This window comes from Trichomycterus rosablanca, chromosome 1 (genome assembly GCF_030014385.1).
Source record: "Trichomycterus rosablanca isolate fTriRos1 chromosome 1, fTriRos1.hap1, whole genome shotgun sequence".
NCBI lineage: Eukaryota > Metazoa > Chordata > Actinopteri > Siluriformes > Trichomycteridae > Trichomycterus > Trichomycterus rosablanca.
The window spans coordinates 64,845,055-64,864,232 of record NC_085988.1 but is presented as its reverse complement, the minus strand read 5'-3'; the positions used below and the strand labels follow the sequence as shown (position 1 = coordinate 64,864,232).

Sequence of the window (19,178 nt, the reverse complement as noted above, 5' to 3'; positions counted from 1 at the left end):
CACCCTGTTCTTCAATGGTCAGGACCCCCACAGAGTAGGTATTATTTAGGTGGTGGATCATTCTCAGCACTGCAGTGACAATGACATGGTGGTGGTGTGTTAGTGTGTGTTGTGCTGGTATGAGTGGATCACGTGAGCAGTAGCCGACTGCATCTTTTCACCTGCACGAGACGAGTTTATTTAAGCGAATCAGCCCTGTGCACGGAGAGCCACCCCCTGATCAGCATTATTCCACTACTCTGTGAAGACGCCATCAATCAGCCAGCAGAGGTTGTAATTGCATCAGTTATGAGGTCCTTATCCAGCTTCCTACCCTGTATGAACAACAGCCAAACGTTGTTCATATAGCCGCCCAGCCCAGCTGGATGGCAGAGCTGAGATTAGATACGATGTATTCGAAATCCCAGCTCTGGTGTGCTAGCGTATTTACCGCTGTGCCACCTGAGCAGCATGCCTAAATTTTTAATAGTGAAAGAAATCAATTATATGACTGGTACATAGATTAGTTTTTGGGCAGTAAGTGAGATTTTATTTTTAAGGTAGATTTAAATAGATAAAAGTGGATTCTTTAATGCACACATTTCACTTTGTGAATTAGAGGACCTACTGTCCCTCCCAATGCAAGCTCAGCTTTAATGTACTTTAAATGACAGCTTTAATGCTGAAAGTCCAAAAGAGTGCCCTAGCAACAGTAAATCATAACATTCACTGTCGCTGCACTATCACCAACCCTTCCATGAGCTAAAATAAAAGGGAGCGGCTCTGAACCCACTCCTTACTTGGAAAACCCAAAACCTCAGTTGGAGGGGCATGTCTGATGCGGTCCTGTTGCTAATGAAAGAAAGTAAAAGGAGTGTCTGGGATTAAGAAGCAGAACTGAAACCCACGGGTATTTTCAGATCAGCAGATGCCCACTGTAAGCCTGTGGTCAGGGTTGGGTTTAAAGGGAGGGACAGGGTTTATAAAAAAATGGGATTCCAGGTGCAGCTCTCGGCCACATACCAAATGCATGTTCAACACTAAACCAAGGCACAGTAAAGTAGGTTACTAACTACAGTGCTGTTTGAAGTACAGTAACACCCACAATTTGGATCCCCTATCAAAAACTAGTCAAGTCAATTTTATTTGTATAGCGCTTTTGACAATCAACTTTGTTTCAAAGCAACTTTACAGAGTCCAGGACCTACAGACCAAAAACACCTGTTGAGCAAGCCGAGGGCAACAGTGGCAAGGAAAAACTCTCTTAAAATTACAGGAAGAAACCTTGAGAGGAACCAGACTCAGCAGGGACCCATCCTCTCTGGCTACCAAACCAACCAAAGTTTGTAATGTGAATTAATATAAAATGTAGACCTGGCTGGTAGTTTGAATTTCAACTTAACCTTAAACTGTTGAACTGGAATAGGATCAGAGCTATGTGTATGCAAAGTGCTTTCTCACTTGTGGTTACTATGTGTATCAGAAGATGAGGTGTACTCCATTACTTGGCTCTAAAGTCCATGGCAGTGTACTTTACACCACTCTATGCATACATCACTGGCATTGTACATGGTGATCTTGGGCTTGTGTGTTTACACAGCCATAAAAAACATTTATAAAGCAGTTCTAAAAGCATTTTAGAACAGAGAGGTAAGAGCTTTAAAAGATTTTTACTCTTTTAAGACTGTGATTTTGTTCTGTAATCTTGTGTGGCTTTTTACTTTGCAGCTAAAATGTTATTGCTCATGGCTGTTTCCACTCAGGACGCAGGACAGAACTTTGACAACTGTTCAGTGTGACAGTTATTACTGTTAAACACAGTTTAACAGAGGTAGATCAATTATACTTTAAGGTTGTGTGGCAGCTAGTCATGCATTAAACATTGCACAGTTGGATGGCATGTATGAATTCCACTAAATGTCAGCATATTCTGGTAGCAGATGTGATTTAGCCAGCCAAGAAGTTTAAGCTAAATGGGTTGTCCAAACTTCACATCCTATGCACAAGTTTCAGCACATATAAAGTAACTATTAATGATTGGTGTTACATACAATATACACTGATCAGCCATAACATTAAACCACCTCCTTGTTTCTACCCTCACTGTCCATTTTATGAGCTCCACTTACCATATAGAAGCACTTTGTAGTTCTACAATTACTGACTGTAGTCCATCTGTTTCTCTACATACCTTTTAAGCCTGCTTTCACCCTGTTCTTTAATGGTCAGGACCCCCACAGGACCATTATTTATTTAGGTGGTGGATGATTCTCAGCACTGCAGTGACACTGACATGGTGGTGTGTTAGTGTGTGTTGTGCTGGTATGAGTGGATAAGACACAGCAGTGCTGCTGGAGTTTTTAAATACCATGTCCACTCACTGTCCACTCTGTTAGACACTCCTACCTAGTTGGTCCTCCTTGTAGATGTACCTTCATCAGTGGACACAGGACGCTGCCCACGGGACGCTGTTGGCTGGATATTTTCGGTTGGTGGACTATTCTCAGTCCCGCAGTGACAGTGAGGTGTTTAAAAACTCCAGCAGCGCTGCTGTGTCTTATCCACTCATACCAGCACAACACACACTAACACACCACCACCATGTCAGTGTCACTGCAGTGCTGAGAATGATCCATCACCCAAATAATTCCTGCTCTGTAGTGGTCCTGTGGGGGTCCTGACCAAGGACGGATTAAGGATAGTCTGGGCCCCTGGGCAAAGAGTTGCCCAGGGCCTGAATCGCATATTTGCAACAAAACGTCTGTTATGAAATATGGTAGCTTGCCTGGCAATTTGTAGGTCCCTAGAAAGTCAAGAAGCCATGGTAAACAACTTCTATGGAAGTCAAGGGCCCCATAGCAGGGGCCCTCGTGATCAAGGGCCCTCTAATGGTATGCCCTGCTCTTCTCTAGGGCCCCCTGGTAGGGGCTCTCAATACCAGGGCCCTCTAAAAATATGCCCCCCTCTTTCCTAGGACCCCTAATAGCCAGAAGTCGAAGTCAGAGTAGTGCCACAACGCCTCATCCATTTTCATAAGGGGCCCAAAAGCATGGCTAGGGCCCCCAAAAGCATGGCTAGGGACCCCAAGAGGCCCTGGGGTCAAAGTCCCTAATAGTCAGAGGATCCTTAAAATGGAGGGCCCTCGGAAATAAAAATATATTGTATCATAAATGTTGATAGGCATCGCAAAATGTTTTGGGCCGGGGCCCCCTGACCTCAAGGGCCCCTGGGCGCTGGCCCCACTGGCCCGGTCAGTAATCCAGCCATGGTCCTGACCATTAAAGAACAGCATGAAAGGGGGCTAACAAAGCATGCAGAGAAACAGGTGGACTACAGTCAGTAATTGTAGAACTACAATGTGCTTCTATATGGTAAGTGGAGCTGACAAAATGGACAGTGAGTGTAGAAACAAGGAGGTGGGTTTTATGTTATGGCTGATCAGTGTATGTTGTATGCTCAAAGTATTTAAGCTTTTATTTCCACTTAGATCTAAATGCTTTTCCATAGAATCAACAGTCATATTTTCAATTTACTTTTACTACCTGCTTTAAGCTGAGTAGTATTGCTATGGGTCCACTTCCACCTGAAAAACTGATCCTAAGACAGTATTAAATCCTAGACAGGGCACCAAACCATTGCATAGCTTCACTTAGTACCTCACACCTAGTGGCAGATCCACAGCACCTATGTTACATCCATTCTACCAGCTACGCCACCATGCCACCAAGTTGTTTGACATGCTTAAATACTGGTTGTTCAAAAACATTCAATAGTTATGTAAACTGTATGGACAAATTATGTGGACATGAAAACATGAGACTGGACAGCCCATTGCAAAACCATGGGCACTAATATGAATTAAACTCCCCCCTGCGATTTCTACTGACAGCATTCTTTAAGAAGGCTACCCACAAAAATTCTGGGTCTATTCAGTCAAAAGAGCATTTGTGAGATCAGGTTCATATGTTGGACAAGTAGGTTTGGCTCGCAATTAACCTTTCAATACTTTACATGTCGTTCAGAGAGGTTGAGGTCAGGACTGTGCAGTTCCTCCACACCAAACTCAAAGCATGTCTTTATGGATCTCACTTTGTGCACAAGGACACAGTTATGTTGGAATAAAAAATGACTTTTTTTTCCAAATGCTGCCACAAAGTTGAAAGCATGTAATTTATTTTAGATAAATGATTTTACACACTTGTTAGCAATAAGCTTAAACACCCAAACTCAATCATTAGAAGGAGTGTTCCAGTACTTCGGAACATACAGTATAGTGTACAAACCCTGTTAACAATCTTTTTATTTAAGTTTTCAGTGATCAACATTGTATTTTGTACACATAAACACATTTGGAATTTGATGCCTACAACACCAAAAAAGTTGCATGTCAGAGGCATGTTCAGCACTGTGTTCCATCAATTCTGCTATTAATGACACTTTCAATGGTTTGGAAACTGAGGACACTAATTGTTGTAGTTTTGTCTATTTTAACTAGATACAAGACTTCAGCTTTTCAACACTTTGTGGTCACCATTGTCTGATTCTCCTTTTTATGATGCCATACATTTTCAATGGAAGACAGATCTGGACTGCAGACAGTCAAGCATGCACACTCTGTTTCTACAAAGCCACTCTGTTATATTGTGTGCAGAATGAGGCCTGGCATTGTCTTGCTAAAATAATCAAGGACTTCCTGGGAAAAGACATTACATTGATGGTAGCATATGTTTCTCTAAAATCCCAGTATACACCTCCATGTCATTGTAGTACCTTCACACATATGAACTGATGCACCCCCATACCATGACAGATGTCACCTTTCACTTTCACTGATGACAGTCTAGATGACCTTTTTCATCTTTGGCACGAAGAACTTGGCATTCATGTCTTTCCTGAAAACAGGCGGACAAACATGGACTCATCTGATCACAGCACAGGTTCCTACTGTTTTTGGTCCATTTGAGATGTTTATGGGCACAGATAATTCTGTGGCATTTCTGCATAAAAATGATGTATGTTTTTTTCTTGCACAATAGAATTTTAGGTTACATTTTATTTTGCCTCTGTCCCAATTTTTTGTGTGTGTTGCAGGCATTAAATTTAAATTAGTTCATACAGTGGTACCTTGAAACTCAACATCAGCTCATTCTGGGAGTGGCGTCGAGTTTAAAAGTAGTTGAGTTTCAAGGTATTTTTTCCCCATAAGGATGTATGGGAAACCTGTTAATGGTTCCATGGTCCTGTGGAAAGGCATACATTTTAGGCTAATGTAAAATAATGAAAATAACACAAATATAATATAAATACACTAAAATACAGTTGAAAAACAGGTAAACATTAATATACATATACAAAAATACAATAAAACCTGCACTTTAAATTTACTTTATTGTTTCCTTATGCTTCTTAATCGTGGAGATGCTTGATCTTGGAATACCATATTTCATTCAGTAAAAGTGCATTCACATGAAAAGTGACAAAACTGCTTTTGAACTGGCTGTGCCGTTATTTCCTTTAAAGGTGTGGCGGTGCACAAAGCTCTATGTGAATTTCGTTAGTGGAGAGAACTTATGAGCAGTAATAATTAAGAGAGATTTACTCTTTCTATGTCATTCTTTTAATACATTAAGTCACATCAAGCTTTTTTTGTGATAAGTGCTTTAGATAATATGGTAATTGCTTTCAGAGTGAATTTGTGGTTATTCCACACAATGGTTATTCCACACAAATGCAGATTTGTCTCATATTCGCACTTTGATGACGTTTTACAGCACCACTCAGGTCAAGCGCTGAACAAAGTGGCTGTTCACTGTTAATTTGAAATAAATAAATAATTAAACAAAAAGCTGAACATGTCAAGTTTAAGGGTACAAATTTCTCCATGAAGTGCGTTGAGTTTCAAAGATTTCGAGTTTAGGGGACGTCTAGTAGTTACAAGTTGATCAGTTAAAACATTGAAAATCTTTTTTTGTACTTTTGGCAGTTAAAAAGATTTAAAACATTAATCACATTCTTTTTTTTGTGGCATTTTACACAAACTAAATTAACATACCCTGTAGTTTAACGTGTTATAGAAATTGTCTCAGTTTTATATAAAATAAACTATACCTGCTGCAAAAATAAAATGAACAGAACTGTTGGTAGTGTTGGTAGTGTGTTCACAACACACATCTGTATATAACAAGCCTCTGCTTAAAACACAGGGCATTAAAGGTCATGTAGTTGACAGCACTGTCTCTCCTTATCACGAGTAGAGCATTTCCTTTGGATGCTGTCAGGCTGTGTTTGCTTTTACCGATAATATACAGATTTAAAGCACCTAAGTGGTATGAACACTCAGCATTCCTGTGGGTTTTGCTCTTTTGTTCCCCTCCAACAGTTTATTCAAAGACACCACTTCAAACGTGGCAGGATGCAGAACAGGACACATATAATCACAGAGATCAGAACCTCCCACAAAGTGTAGGATGTAATGCCAGCACACCAAGGTCAGCCATGCTGGTAGGGCTTTAATAATCTGCACAGCTGCAGTAGAGTTTTTTCCTTTATTTTGTCTCAGATTTTTATGTGTGGGGAATGTGGTGACTGTTACCTTCAATGCTTAATTTTAAAATGTTGGGACAGTATGTAAAATGTTATTAAAAAACCATAAAGCAATGATTCATTAACTTACTCAGACTTGCGTAAAATTGTTGAACTCATGATGCAAAGAGAAAGTCACAATTTCACGTTTTATTATTTTACATACATGGTAAGACAATAATATAAAAAATTTAAACAATTAAGACAATAAATGTTCCAGAGAAGTAAGGCTGCCCCTGGTATATAGTAGTGTTAATACACCGAGCAAGCATAACATTATGACCTCCTTCCTAATATTGTGTTGGTCCCAATTTTGTTGCCAAAACAGCCTTGACCCGTTGAGGCATGGACTCCACTAGACCCCTGAAGGTGTGCTGTGGTATCTGGCACCAAGATATTAGCAGCAGATCCTTTAACTCCTGTAGGTTGTGAGGTGGGGCCTCCATGGTTCGGACTTGTTTGTCCAGCACATCCCACAGATGCTCGATTGGATTGAGATCTGGGGAATTTGGAGGCCAATCAACACCATTCCTGAACCAGTTTTGCTTAGTGGCAGGGTACATTATCCTGCTGAAAGAGGCCACAGCCATCAGGGAATACTGTTTCCATGAAAGGGTGTACATGCTGCAACAATGCTTAGGTAGGTGGTACGTGTCAAAGTAACATCCACATGGATGGCAGGACCCAAGGTTTCCCAGCAGAACATTGCCCAAAGCATCATACTGCCTCAGCTGGCTTGCCTTCTTTCCATAGAAAAACTTGCTAAGGGTGCTGCATAATCATATTCAGGTATAATATTGATACTAAAAGACCAAGTTTAAACAAGTGGCATCTTACAGTAGTGTTAAAAAAAATAGTGATTTTAAAAAAGTGAATAAAGCACAAAATCATTATAATAACTTTTATTTCCATGAATGCAAATGCACTGAAAATACTACACTTTTAATTCTAAATCAAAACATTAACAACATTTAGCCAGTTTGTGTTAATCCTTTACAGAAAATTAAGAAAAATGAATATTAGGCTGTTCAAAAAAAATAGCAGTGCCAGCATTTTTCTCCAAAAATGTATCTATAAACTAAAAATGTTTGAGGTTTCACTTTAGTTTAAATTACTGAACTAATATTTAGTGGCATTACAATTGTTTCCGAGATCTGTGTTGCATGGAGTCGATCAACTTCTGGCACCTCTGAACAGGTATTCCAGTCCAGGATGATTAGACTACATTCCACAGTTCTTCTACAATTTTGGGTTTTGCCTCAAAAGAACGCGTTTCAGATATCAGCCCACAAGTTCTCTCTGGGACTGAAGTCAGGGGATTGTGCTGGTCACTCTATTACCTCAATCTTGATTGTCTGTAACCAAGATGTTTTGGGTCATTGTCATGTTGAAACACCCATTTTAAGCACATTTCTTCTTCGACATAGGGCGACATGATCTCCTCAAGTATTCTGATATATTTAAACTGATCCATGATCCCTCGTATGTGATAACTAGGTGTAACACCATGGTATGATAAACGTCCCCATATCATCATTTTGTACCACCGTGCTTTACTGTCTTCACAGTGAACTTTGGCTTGAATTCAGTGCTCGAGGGTCGTCTGACATACTGTCTACGGCCACTAGACCAAAAAAATAAAATTTTGCTTTCACTAGTCCACAAAATGTTGAGCCATTTCTCTTTGGACCAGTTAATGTGTTCCTTGGCAGATTTGAACCCATTCAGGACACGTCTTTTTCTTAACAACGGGACTTTGCAAGGAGTTCTTGCTGGTAAATTGGCTTCACTTAATCATCTTCTGTACTCACTGGGAACTTCAGATGTTCCTTGATCTTTCTGGTGGTGATCATTGGCTGAACCTTTGCCATTCTGGCTATTCTTCGATCCAATTGAACAGTAGTTCCACGCTTCCTTCAGCGTCTTTCAGATTTTAGTTGTCACTTCAAGACATTTGAGATCATTTTAGCTGAGCAGCTTATCATTTGCTGCACTTTTCTGTATGTTTTTTCCCTCTACTATCAACTTTTTAATCAAAGTACTCTGTTCATCAGAACAATGTCTGGAACAACCCATTTTACCCAGTATTTCAGAAGGAAATGCGCTATGACCAACCTGTGCAACATTTGCCACCCTCCTACCTTAAATAAGGGCCAAAACTGACACCCGTTCTTCTGCAGAATGAATAACTTCACCAATTGAACTCCTCACTGCTATTATTTTGAACAACCCCCTTTCAATCAATGCTTCAATTACTCAGAATGAACGGCATGCATGTCCTAATTGTTGGGTTTGTTTTGTTTTCATTACTCTACTACACTTTCAAGTAAATTTTTGCTATGCAGAAATATCACTTCTACTAAAAACAGTGATTTATCAGGTTAATGGTGTTGGACTGCTATTTTTTTGAACACCACTGTACATTTAGAGATATGGCTTAAAAATAAAATTGACTGTATTTGTGACCTCATTTGAAGGTCACATGGTCGTCAAACATCTTTAGTGAACATAAAGTTTCACACAAACACACATTTTTCATTATTTTAATCTTTATTGAAAAAAAAAACAGCAGAAAGAGATAAAGAAAGAGCTTGAGCTTAAACTGTTCAAACTTAGACAGTCCTGTACATTTCAACTTCATTTTTTTGGTGAGCGTGGTCGAACCTGATGAGCAGGCAGGGTCCGTCCCAAATATGAAGTGCACATTGCCACAGAGACAGAGAATTCATAAATAAATAAGACAGTGGCTGGTGTGCAATTGTTTGATAACAGAGCTCTGATAGGCCCAGTGTGTGCATATGCACTAACACTTAGCTGCGTGCATATGATGCTGAAAGGCGTTCAGTAGCGAGGTACAGCAGGCACATACTGTAGAGCGACAGTGAGTACAGAGACATAAAACAAGTTGAAGCACCTACATCTAAGAGTGCTGATCTTCAATCATTTCATACTATCAGTTACATAGTATTCCTTTATGTCCTGTAATGTTCATTTTCTACCAATGTACTGAACTTTATTTACAAATACACACCTATAACAAACTAGCAGTGCACACATAGATATATTGATCTGTTTAATCTATTGCAGGATAAAGCTCGCTCTCACATTCACTTACACTCACTTACTTCTCGGGCAATTTAGAGCAGCCAGTCTACCTTCTGATCATCCTTAGAAGGTAGGAGAAAGCCAAAGTATTTAGATGAAACCCACACTGACCAGAAAGAACACTTACATACTCATATATATGGTATCTAATCTATCTGAGAGGTGGATGGAATCCATGGTACTTAAAAGAAACCTACACAACATTGGAAGAACATTCAAAACTACTTATAGAAAGTGAACAGGGGTGAGGATTAAAACCAGTGCTGGTGCGCACCATACACCTGCCGCCCAGAAGTAAATTAACAAATTAGAAAAACTTCGTCACTAAACATAGGTCAATTTCTTTGATTTATTTAGAATCTAGTACCTGCATACAATCTGCACAGACACATTGAGAACATACCAAACTCCACAAATTGTAATTGTTTGTAAGGTTTAAATATGTGTAAAGTACAGAATCAGATTTACTTTCTTACTGTACTTAAGTAAATGTTTTAGGTATTTTATTTCTTATTATTTTAACCAATTTACTCTGGTAAGGGTTGCAGCAGGTCCGGTTTCTTTGGGAAACACTGAAAACAAGACAGAGCGCTGTGACTGTGCAGACACCCATGGGTGGTAAATAGAGTAATACACCACTGCGCCACCCAAGCACCATTTACATTTTACATTTTCTGCATTTAGCAGACGCTTTTATCTAAAGCGACTTACATTATGCAGTCTAAGCAATTGAGGGTTAAGGGCCTTGCTCAAGGGCTCAACAGCGGTAACCTTGCAGTGGTGGGGTTTAAACCAGCAATCTTCTGATTACTAGTCTAGTGTACCGTTTTCTTTTCACCTTGCTGTGCACTGAGACAAACAGAAAGCTGCTGTGTCCCAAACTGCTCTGTACATAGTACACACTATCTAGTGAACTGCTAGTTATGTTGGTACTATTCTGACATTGTAACATTATACATTATATGAACTGATTGTAGATCAGCCCCTTTTAGATGGCAGAGTATATTTTACAGAAGTGACTTTGTGTAATGTCTGTATGAAGGCACTCGGATCTGTCAGAGTAAGCTGCACTATGTTTGTATGTGTGTATATACAGTATTGAAGAGTGTTGATTGAAAGTATTGCAATTAATGTGATGCCTGTGTAAAGGTGATAGGTAATATACAGAGGTCCTGATTTACTAGGATACTAGTGTGTGGTTAGTCGGCCTGTTTTTGATGATAGCACACACACACACACACACACACACACACACACACACACACATTACAACATTACAAGTAATGAGCAAGTCAATATTTCAGGTTAGCTACTGTCTGGCCTAATTGTTTCCAGCAGTAAAGCAATCCTACAATAATGCCCAACAATTATGTATTCTTTAATCCAAGGATAAAATACATGCAGGACAGGACAGGAGTCCATAAAACAGTGCAACACACATGCACTAATTCACATCTAGGGGCAGTTTCAGGTTGCCAATCTTTACAAATTTGGGTGTGAAGAATATCTAGTGAAAACACACAGAGACACAAGAAAAATACAAAAATCTATGGACAGTAACGGGAGGTGAGACTCAAACCCAGGTCCTTAGAGATGTGTGGTATCAACAATGGGTGTAATGAAGAGAAAGAGCTGTCTTTCTTATTAATTACATTTTAAAATTGTTTAAATTAATCATATACATATTTACATATACAAAAATCTTGCACACTTTATCTGGCAAATTGTATTCAGGCCAGAGGTTGGTGTTGCAAAATCATCCCTTATCTACACCGTGAATCGAATTATTCAAGTAATATATTTGCCAGTTTGGTGCAAGGTATAGTCATTAAGTCACACTGTGGATGCTCAATTTATCTATTAGCATTGGCAATGCCCAGTATTTTGCATTCATAAGTTAAAAAAAATGCCCCGATTCATATTCATACATATTCATATGGCAAACATGCAAAATAAACATTATTTTGCTAATCTAAACCATGTACACCTTCATAGGGCTTAGTAAATGAGCAAATGTACACACAGAAACCCTCAGTAAATCAGGGCCTGAATGTTGAGTATAAAAGTTAAGAATGAAAACAGGTAAGTGTGAAGAAAAAAAATGCAGAACGCATTAAAGAGCATAAGCACCTGAAGAACTGGTCAGATGTTGTTTCCTATTCTCATGATTCTGATTCTGCTAATGATTAATTTTCTTCTCTTTCAAGGATTTGGTAACAAATCAGTATGACAAGACAAGTTTAAATGAACGTAACAATTAAATGGAGAGAGAGAATTAGAGAGAGACGTGGATGTGTAATATATTCTTGCACCATTTACTGACTTAGAGGACTCAAGTGTTTCCGTATAGCCCTTTTCACACTCAAAACTTGTGTAAATACTGTTAATTATTCATCCTTGTATTGTTCAAACAAGCAAAGTTATGGCAATTTACCTGGATGAACCCACTAGACACAGATGATAAGGGCAGTGGTAGCTCAAAGGTCAAATTACTGGACTAATGATTAGAAGGTTCCCGTTTGATCCTCGCCACCAACTGTATATCGAAGTCGCCACTTTTGGACCCCTGAGCATAACTGTAAATCTGCTGAATGCTGTGAATGTAAATAATCCAATTAAAGTGACAGTCGCCACATACAACATCTGGTAAAATATCAGTTTTACATGCTTTAGTTTAAAAAACACATCTTTAGGCGCCCAGGTGGCACAGCGGGATATTCTGCTAGCACACCAGCACCGAGTTTCTGAACTACGCGGTTCGAAACTCTGTGTTGCCACCGGTCGGCTGGGCACCATCTGGCGGGCATAATTGGCAGTGCTTGCAGCTGCAGCAAATACTAATTGGCCACCGTATCTGCAGGGTGGGGACCGGACTATGTTTGGGTGGGTGGGTCTTCATATGCTGTGTAAGGACCCTGATTGGCGGAAGAGATGCCTGTGCAAGGAGGGCTGTACACGTGTCGGAAGAGCGACGGAAGGAGGGCTGTACACGCGTGTACAGCGACGTGCTCTCCTTGGATACAATCTGGCATCTCTCAGCAGCGGAAGACAAAAATTGAGTGCACTAAATCGCGAGGAAAATGGGGATAAAATGCATGAACAGGAAAAGACATGTAAGTTTTGCAATAAGAGATGAATAAATAAATATCACCAGAGTAACTACTGATTTTTATCCCATATCCCAATCTTATTTTTTATAGACTGTGTGCTTCCTATCTGGAAAGATTACTATTACAAGTAATACAATTCTTTTTACAATTTATAAAATAGTATAAACAATCTCAACTAAGCTTTTCATTGTTAGCAAGAAAGTGACGTTTGTATTGTTTCACACAAACCAAACTGGGCCAAGTTTAAAAACATAATAATATATAATATGAAGAACATAAAAAACCCCAAAGTGAGTACCATGTTTCTACATAAAAAGGTTCCGTCCGGTGCTCAGGTGGCGCAGCAGTAAAAAAAAAAAAACACACGCTAGCGCACCAGAGCTGACATTTTGAACCCATCCGGCAGGCTGGGTGCCTACGTGAACAACAATTGGCTGTTGTTCATACGGGGTGGGAGCTGGACGGAACCTGCTGGCTGATCGATGGCGTCTGCACAGAGTTGAGGATAATGTGTGATCAGGGTGTGTCTCTCCGTACACAAAGCTGATCCGCATATGAACTCGCACAACTGCACGTGTCGGAGAGAGCGTGTGTTAGTCTCCTCAACCAGGGTGGAGATCAACATCAGTAGAGAGGAAGTGTGATGCAATCGGGTAATTGGATACGACTAGATTGGGAGAAAATGCTTAGTATTAAAAGCCTAATATGGTTTTATAATTACAGACATCACGTGACATCACATACCCATCCAAACAGTTCATTAAAATGCTTCCTTTTATAGTCTTTTTACTATGTATCAGCTTTTAAAAAAGGTGAGCTCATGTGATAAGCCAGTAATTGTGCTAGGTTTTAACCAGGTAAAGTGCCATGTTAATTCACCATGCCTTACAAATCTGCTGTGTGCTCACACATTACACCTACCTTGTACATTGCTAGTTTGTGCGATGATTTATATGGGCACAATCCTGTAACAGGTGTTAAAACCAGACACTCTAATCTGTCTGGCCTTCATAGGAAAAAATCAAATGAGCAAATACAACTACAAAAGCTAGTGCTAGGATGAGTCAACTTTACCAGTGTAGGATATTTGTTCAGACAGGTTGGCACAGACATAGAACACACCCTCCTGAGGCTGTCAGATATATAAATAAGCAATTCCATCATCTTCAGACACTTCTAATTCACAGTCATAACAAACAAAGGCCAGGTCTACGAATGAAAACACTTGATCCTTTGAAGTGTTCAAATTGAGAGGGAGACAATTTACTGGTAGACATAAAAGTATGAAACAGAGTCAATGTAGAGCTTTCCTAAATTTGTGACTCACTCTCCGGTCTCTCTGTTTTTCTCTCTCTTACTCTTGCTCTTTTTTAAATTAGAGCTTAGAATACAGAGTATTGCCCACTTGAGTAAAACATACAACCCACTCGAGGGCAAAGCAACATACGAGACAGAAAGCAAATAAAAAAGCATTACAAATCAAACAAACCTGCTATTAAGCTTTCCCACAAAAAATAAGAAATCATGTTTCCTTTTTACAAAGTAACTTAAATAATCTTTTGATCAGCTGCTCGCAGCTAATAGTCATTAGTCAATACAAACACAGTAAAACCAAATTAAGATAAAAATCCTTTAGGATGGTTGGGAGTATGGAGTACCGTTTGATTTCTGACCTCTGAATTAAGGAGTGCTTAAGCCTAGTACACAATACACTACAGTCTTTTGTGATCATGGGGAGGTTCAAACGACTCTATTGATTACTGAGTAAGGTCACACACTGGACAATCTTTTAGTCATTAACACAAAATGCCTCATCACAAAATCCTGCTGCTGCTGGTAATAGTTCCGAAATAAGTAAAATATTATTCAGAAAAAAGACTGGGCAGATACAATTTATCTGGTAAAACACTGTCTATAATAAAAGCAAATCTAGAGAGTATGTTATGTCTTGCTTTTCCATGTTGCTTCTGACCTGGAGCTGTATCCCCAATCTCAAACTCTTCACTAAATAGCATGTACAACACAGTATCCACACTGTTGGTTGGTGTAGATCTGATTTGATTTGATGAACTGTGTTTTATAATCCAGTCCACTGTTCATTTTTATACTCTTACAGTGTCTGCCACCGTTGGTCACGTCACAGATCGTCAACATAAAAATAAGACCCAAACTATTTTAGAGTACACCTATGAAGCAGACTTGGTATTACTTTTAGATAAATATTAGTATGGGTCCATAGAGCTTTTAATAGCAGCAAGCTTGGTAATAACTGTAAAAATGCCCATTTATCAATGCTATTTTACAACCGTCTGTGAGTACAAAACTGTAGGTCCTGTTTTACATGTGTATCAGTTAATTACAGTCTTTCAGAGATTGGCTGTAGCTAGTTTACAACCAAGAACGAATAGCATACTCGTTATTTGGGCGAAGAAGACGAGCGTTTCTTCATTCAGGTCTGTTTTTTCAATAAAAGCATCATTTATAACTTTACAGTAATTGAGCCAGTGGCTCATATTTCGTTGTATTGCTTACTGACTTCAAGGAACATAAACATTATTTTACAATCTGATTAGCAAATGTATTAACACAGACATTTCAGATGTACCTGAATACTGGACCCACCAAACATCATTTGCTAATACAGTACAGTCCTCTCAATCATATCACTGTTAAAGTGTAAGGTGTTGAGCAAATCGCAATACAGCAGATTTGTCTGTCACTCAATGGACTTTGATAAAAATTTAAAATGTAAGTTATGCTCTGCCCATTGCATCCACAGGCAATAGTCATTTAAGTACCTCATCGACCATCTGTCCTCCCATATTCCTACCGCGGTCATCTTTATCTGGTTTAAATAATCACATCTCCAAGAATGCCTGTGCAGGGATGCATTTAACCATGCATTCTGCACCAGTATCTCTTACTGCTCTTTCAGGTAACTCGGGGTAGAGTAATTAAACATGAGAAAGTCCATCTTGTAGAGTTGATAGAGCTGGCTCTGTTGTTGGGTGCTGATATTATGGAAGAACATGGCCGCCATCTGATCGGTGGTGCGCGTGGACTTGGCGTAGGAAGGAAAATGAAGCGAGTCTGCCACTCCGGCCAGCTTCAGCACGTAGTCAGCGTCCTCGTCCAGCGTCTCATACTTGCCCACCATGTCGTAATGAATGTGACACGGATGGCAGAGCGCGTACACCGTCTGCCAGTGCTCGTTGAGCGGAGCCTCGCGCTGCGTGGCCGGGTCTACGAGGTACTCCGCAAACTCGGTGAACTTTACATCTGCGCCGTTTTGCAGTGCCTCTGCTGTGGCATTCTTGCGGTATCGGCGCACGATGCGCGTGCCGTAGCGCTTGTGAAAGGATGTGTTATAGCGAAGTGTGAACTTGTTCCGGTATGCTGACACCAGACGCTCGAAGGGCTCCCGTACAAACAGGAACTTAAGGTAGTTCTTCAGGCGGTGGTTGATGTCAGCTATGCTGTACTGGTTAAGTGTTTTGAGGTTGGATGGCACGTGCGCCTCGTTAGGTGGGATCTCCATAGGGTCAGTGTACTTGCCCCGTCCACTCAGTACCATCATTACCCGCTTCCAGTTGGTGCAAGCGACCTTTGGCACATAGCAGTAGATCAGTTCATGCTCCTCGTCCACCACCAGGTGTTTTAAGTCAGCAGGAGTGAGCACCCTCCGCTTACGGCTCAATGCACTGTGGGCGTGGCACGTCTGGGACACCTGGTCTCGCCGAGCCTGGTGAAGAAGCGCTGCTCTTGAGAACTCCACCTAAGAGAAAGCAAAGCAATGTTAATATTGTGAGAGAATATGGGACTTTAGGTAATACTTATTTCCGGCAGATCCCTGTAGGTTTCTAAGGTCCTCTTTTAATGACTTTATGGAAATTAGGGATTAATGATAAGAGATAAAACTAAATGAATTCCATCTGACATTCTAACACCATCATCCAGATCTAGCCTAAATATAGACACGGGCAGTTCTAACTTTTTGTATCTTTAAAGAATGTAGATATTTTTTATGAATAATTTGTTTGGTCCTTCTCTAGCACTTTAGAGTTAATCCACTGTCCATATACCAGAGCACATACACAGCTGCCTGACATTAAGACAGTACTTGTATACCTACAAAAGTGCCCAATTGCTTCTCTTATAAGTTTCCATATTACTGCAAATTTGTCACACTAAATAATCTGAATTAATTTAACAAGTCAGTACCCAAGTGCAGATGAGAACATTAACACAGTTCACATTTTACACAGTTTTCAAATTATAATTTATTAAAGGAACAATGTTATCCAAAACCCATATGTGAAAAGTTAGTCCACTTAATTATCTGTACCACCCTCAGCATCAAATACTAAAACCTTTTTTAATCCCGCTTTATTCATTTCCAATATTGTACTACAAGTTATTCTCACCTCATACAAAGCCATATGTGTCGGTTGAACACCCACCCAGAGTGGCAGCATCATAAAGACTAATCATAAAACTAATAGTGACAAGCACTACGTTTCTCTTGGTTAGTTATTGGTTCTCACCCTTCTAGACTCCTAGGATTTCACACTGTGGTGTCATAAACAGCTTAGCTGATGTTAAAGATGTTTGAAGTTCCTTACGTGGTTTCCAGAGTGGATTTACCATTGCAAGTTTTTTTTTTTTTTTTTTAAGATAATGCCTTTGGTGCCGGAGTTTTAAAGGCCTTAAATTGTCTTTGCAACTGTAATTATATTATATAGATTGTGTCATAGTGTTTCTGTACAAACTTTATAGTGACTGCTTGATTTATCAGGCATAAAATTAAAACCACCCCTTGTTTCTACACTCACTGTCCACTTTATCAGCTCCACTTACCATATAGAAGCACTTTGTAGCTCTGCTTCCACCCTGTTCTTTAATGGTCAGGACTCTCCCAGGACCGCTACAGAGTAGGTATTATTTGGGTGGTGGGTCATTCTCAGCACTGCAGTGACACTGACATGGTGGTGGTGTGTTAGTGTGTGTTGTGCTGGTATGAGTGGATAAGACACAGCAGTGCTGATGGAGTTTTTAAACACCTCACTGTCACTGCTAGACTGAGAATAGTCCACCAACCAAAAATAACCAGCCAACAGCGCCCCGTGGGCAGCATCATGTGACCACTGATGAAGGTCTAGAACATAACTAACTCAAACAGCAGCAATAGATGAGCGATCGTCTCTGACTTTACATCTACAAGGTGGACCAACTAGGTAGGAGTGTCTAATAGAGTGGACAGTGAGTGGACACGGTATTTAAAAACTCCAGCAGTGCTGCTGTGTCTGATCCACTCATACCAGCACAACACACACTAACACACCCCCACCATGTCAGTGTCACTGCAGTGCTGAGAATGATCCACCACCTAAATAATACCTGCTCTGTGGTGGTCCTGTGGTGGTCCTGAACATTGAGGAACAGGGTGAAAGCAGGCTAAAAAAGTATGTAGAAGAACAGCTGATAAAATGGACAGTGAGTGTAGAAACAAGGAGGTGGTCATAATGTAATGCCTGATCGTATATTATATGATATATTATCGTATATACGTGTATATTATAAAGGCTGAAGAAAAGACTGAATATGTTTAGTCATTTTTTCTAAATATGCAATAACGTGCCATCAGAAAGGATAATAGGTGTATCTGATAAATCAATGTAGTTTACGCAAGACTAAATTAATAGTAGGAAATCTATTTTAGCTATTTATTAGAGCATTACGTTGAATGTTCAACCCTTCTTTGATGAAAATGCTCAAACATTTATCAGGCAGAAGTGTTTAAAATTATTTTAACACTAATAATAATGATTAAAGTCTAAACAAAAATGCAAATTATGTAAGGGTTCCAAATTTCATATCCATTAAGACTTTAGCCATGTACACACTCATTCTCAGTCTTCAGTCTTTAGCTGACGGTGCAAATAAAGCTTCACTTAATACACAGTCTACAGACTTGTAAAACAGTTTACTGAAAGGTTACAACATGACGAAAGAATGGTGTTCGTTAGTTGCACTCATAGGTCAGCTTAGGTCAAATGTTGAAGGTCTGTCTAGCATCCCAGCTAACAATTTCACAATTAACCCCCAATTTACCCTTTTATGCCATTTTACAAGTTCCTTACCTCACCTCAAAATCCCACGAACAAATGTCTCAAAGAAGTTCTGGAACTCGTTATTCTCTACACAACATTCATTGCAGATCATTCATTTTTGTCATGCCCTTCTATGGTCAAGAAATGTAGGCTCGACATCAGGACATTTTAATGGGTGACTTGAGTCCTTGTGGAATTTACAACATCAGAGGAAAAGGAAGGTTTAAAAAAGTACTGTATAAGATTATTCAGAATCTATATTTGTTCCATGACAGACAGTAAAGATTGTTAC

General features: G+C 39.7%; 1 protein-coding gene across 2 annotated transcripts in view; it reads right to left on the bottom strand.

The window, feature by feature from the left end:
- Positions 1 to 15,317: 15,317 nt before the first annotated feature.
- chst11 (carbohydrate (chondroitin 4) sulfotransferase 11) overlaps positions 15,318 to 19,178 on the bottom strand; it is a 103,621-nt gene continuing 99,760 nt past the window's right edge. For both annotated transcript variants that reach the window (XM_062995033.1, XM_062995041.1), the window contains exon 3: positions 15,318 to 16,551. In XM_062995033.1, coding sequence (XP_062851103.1) covers positions 15,697 to 16,551 — 855 coding nt within the window. In that variant the 3' untranslated portion in view covers positions 15,318 to 15,696. The remainder of the gene's footprint in view (positions 16,552 to 19,178) is intronic.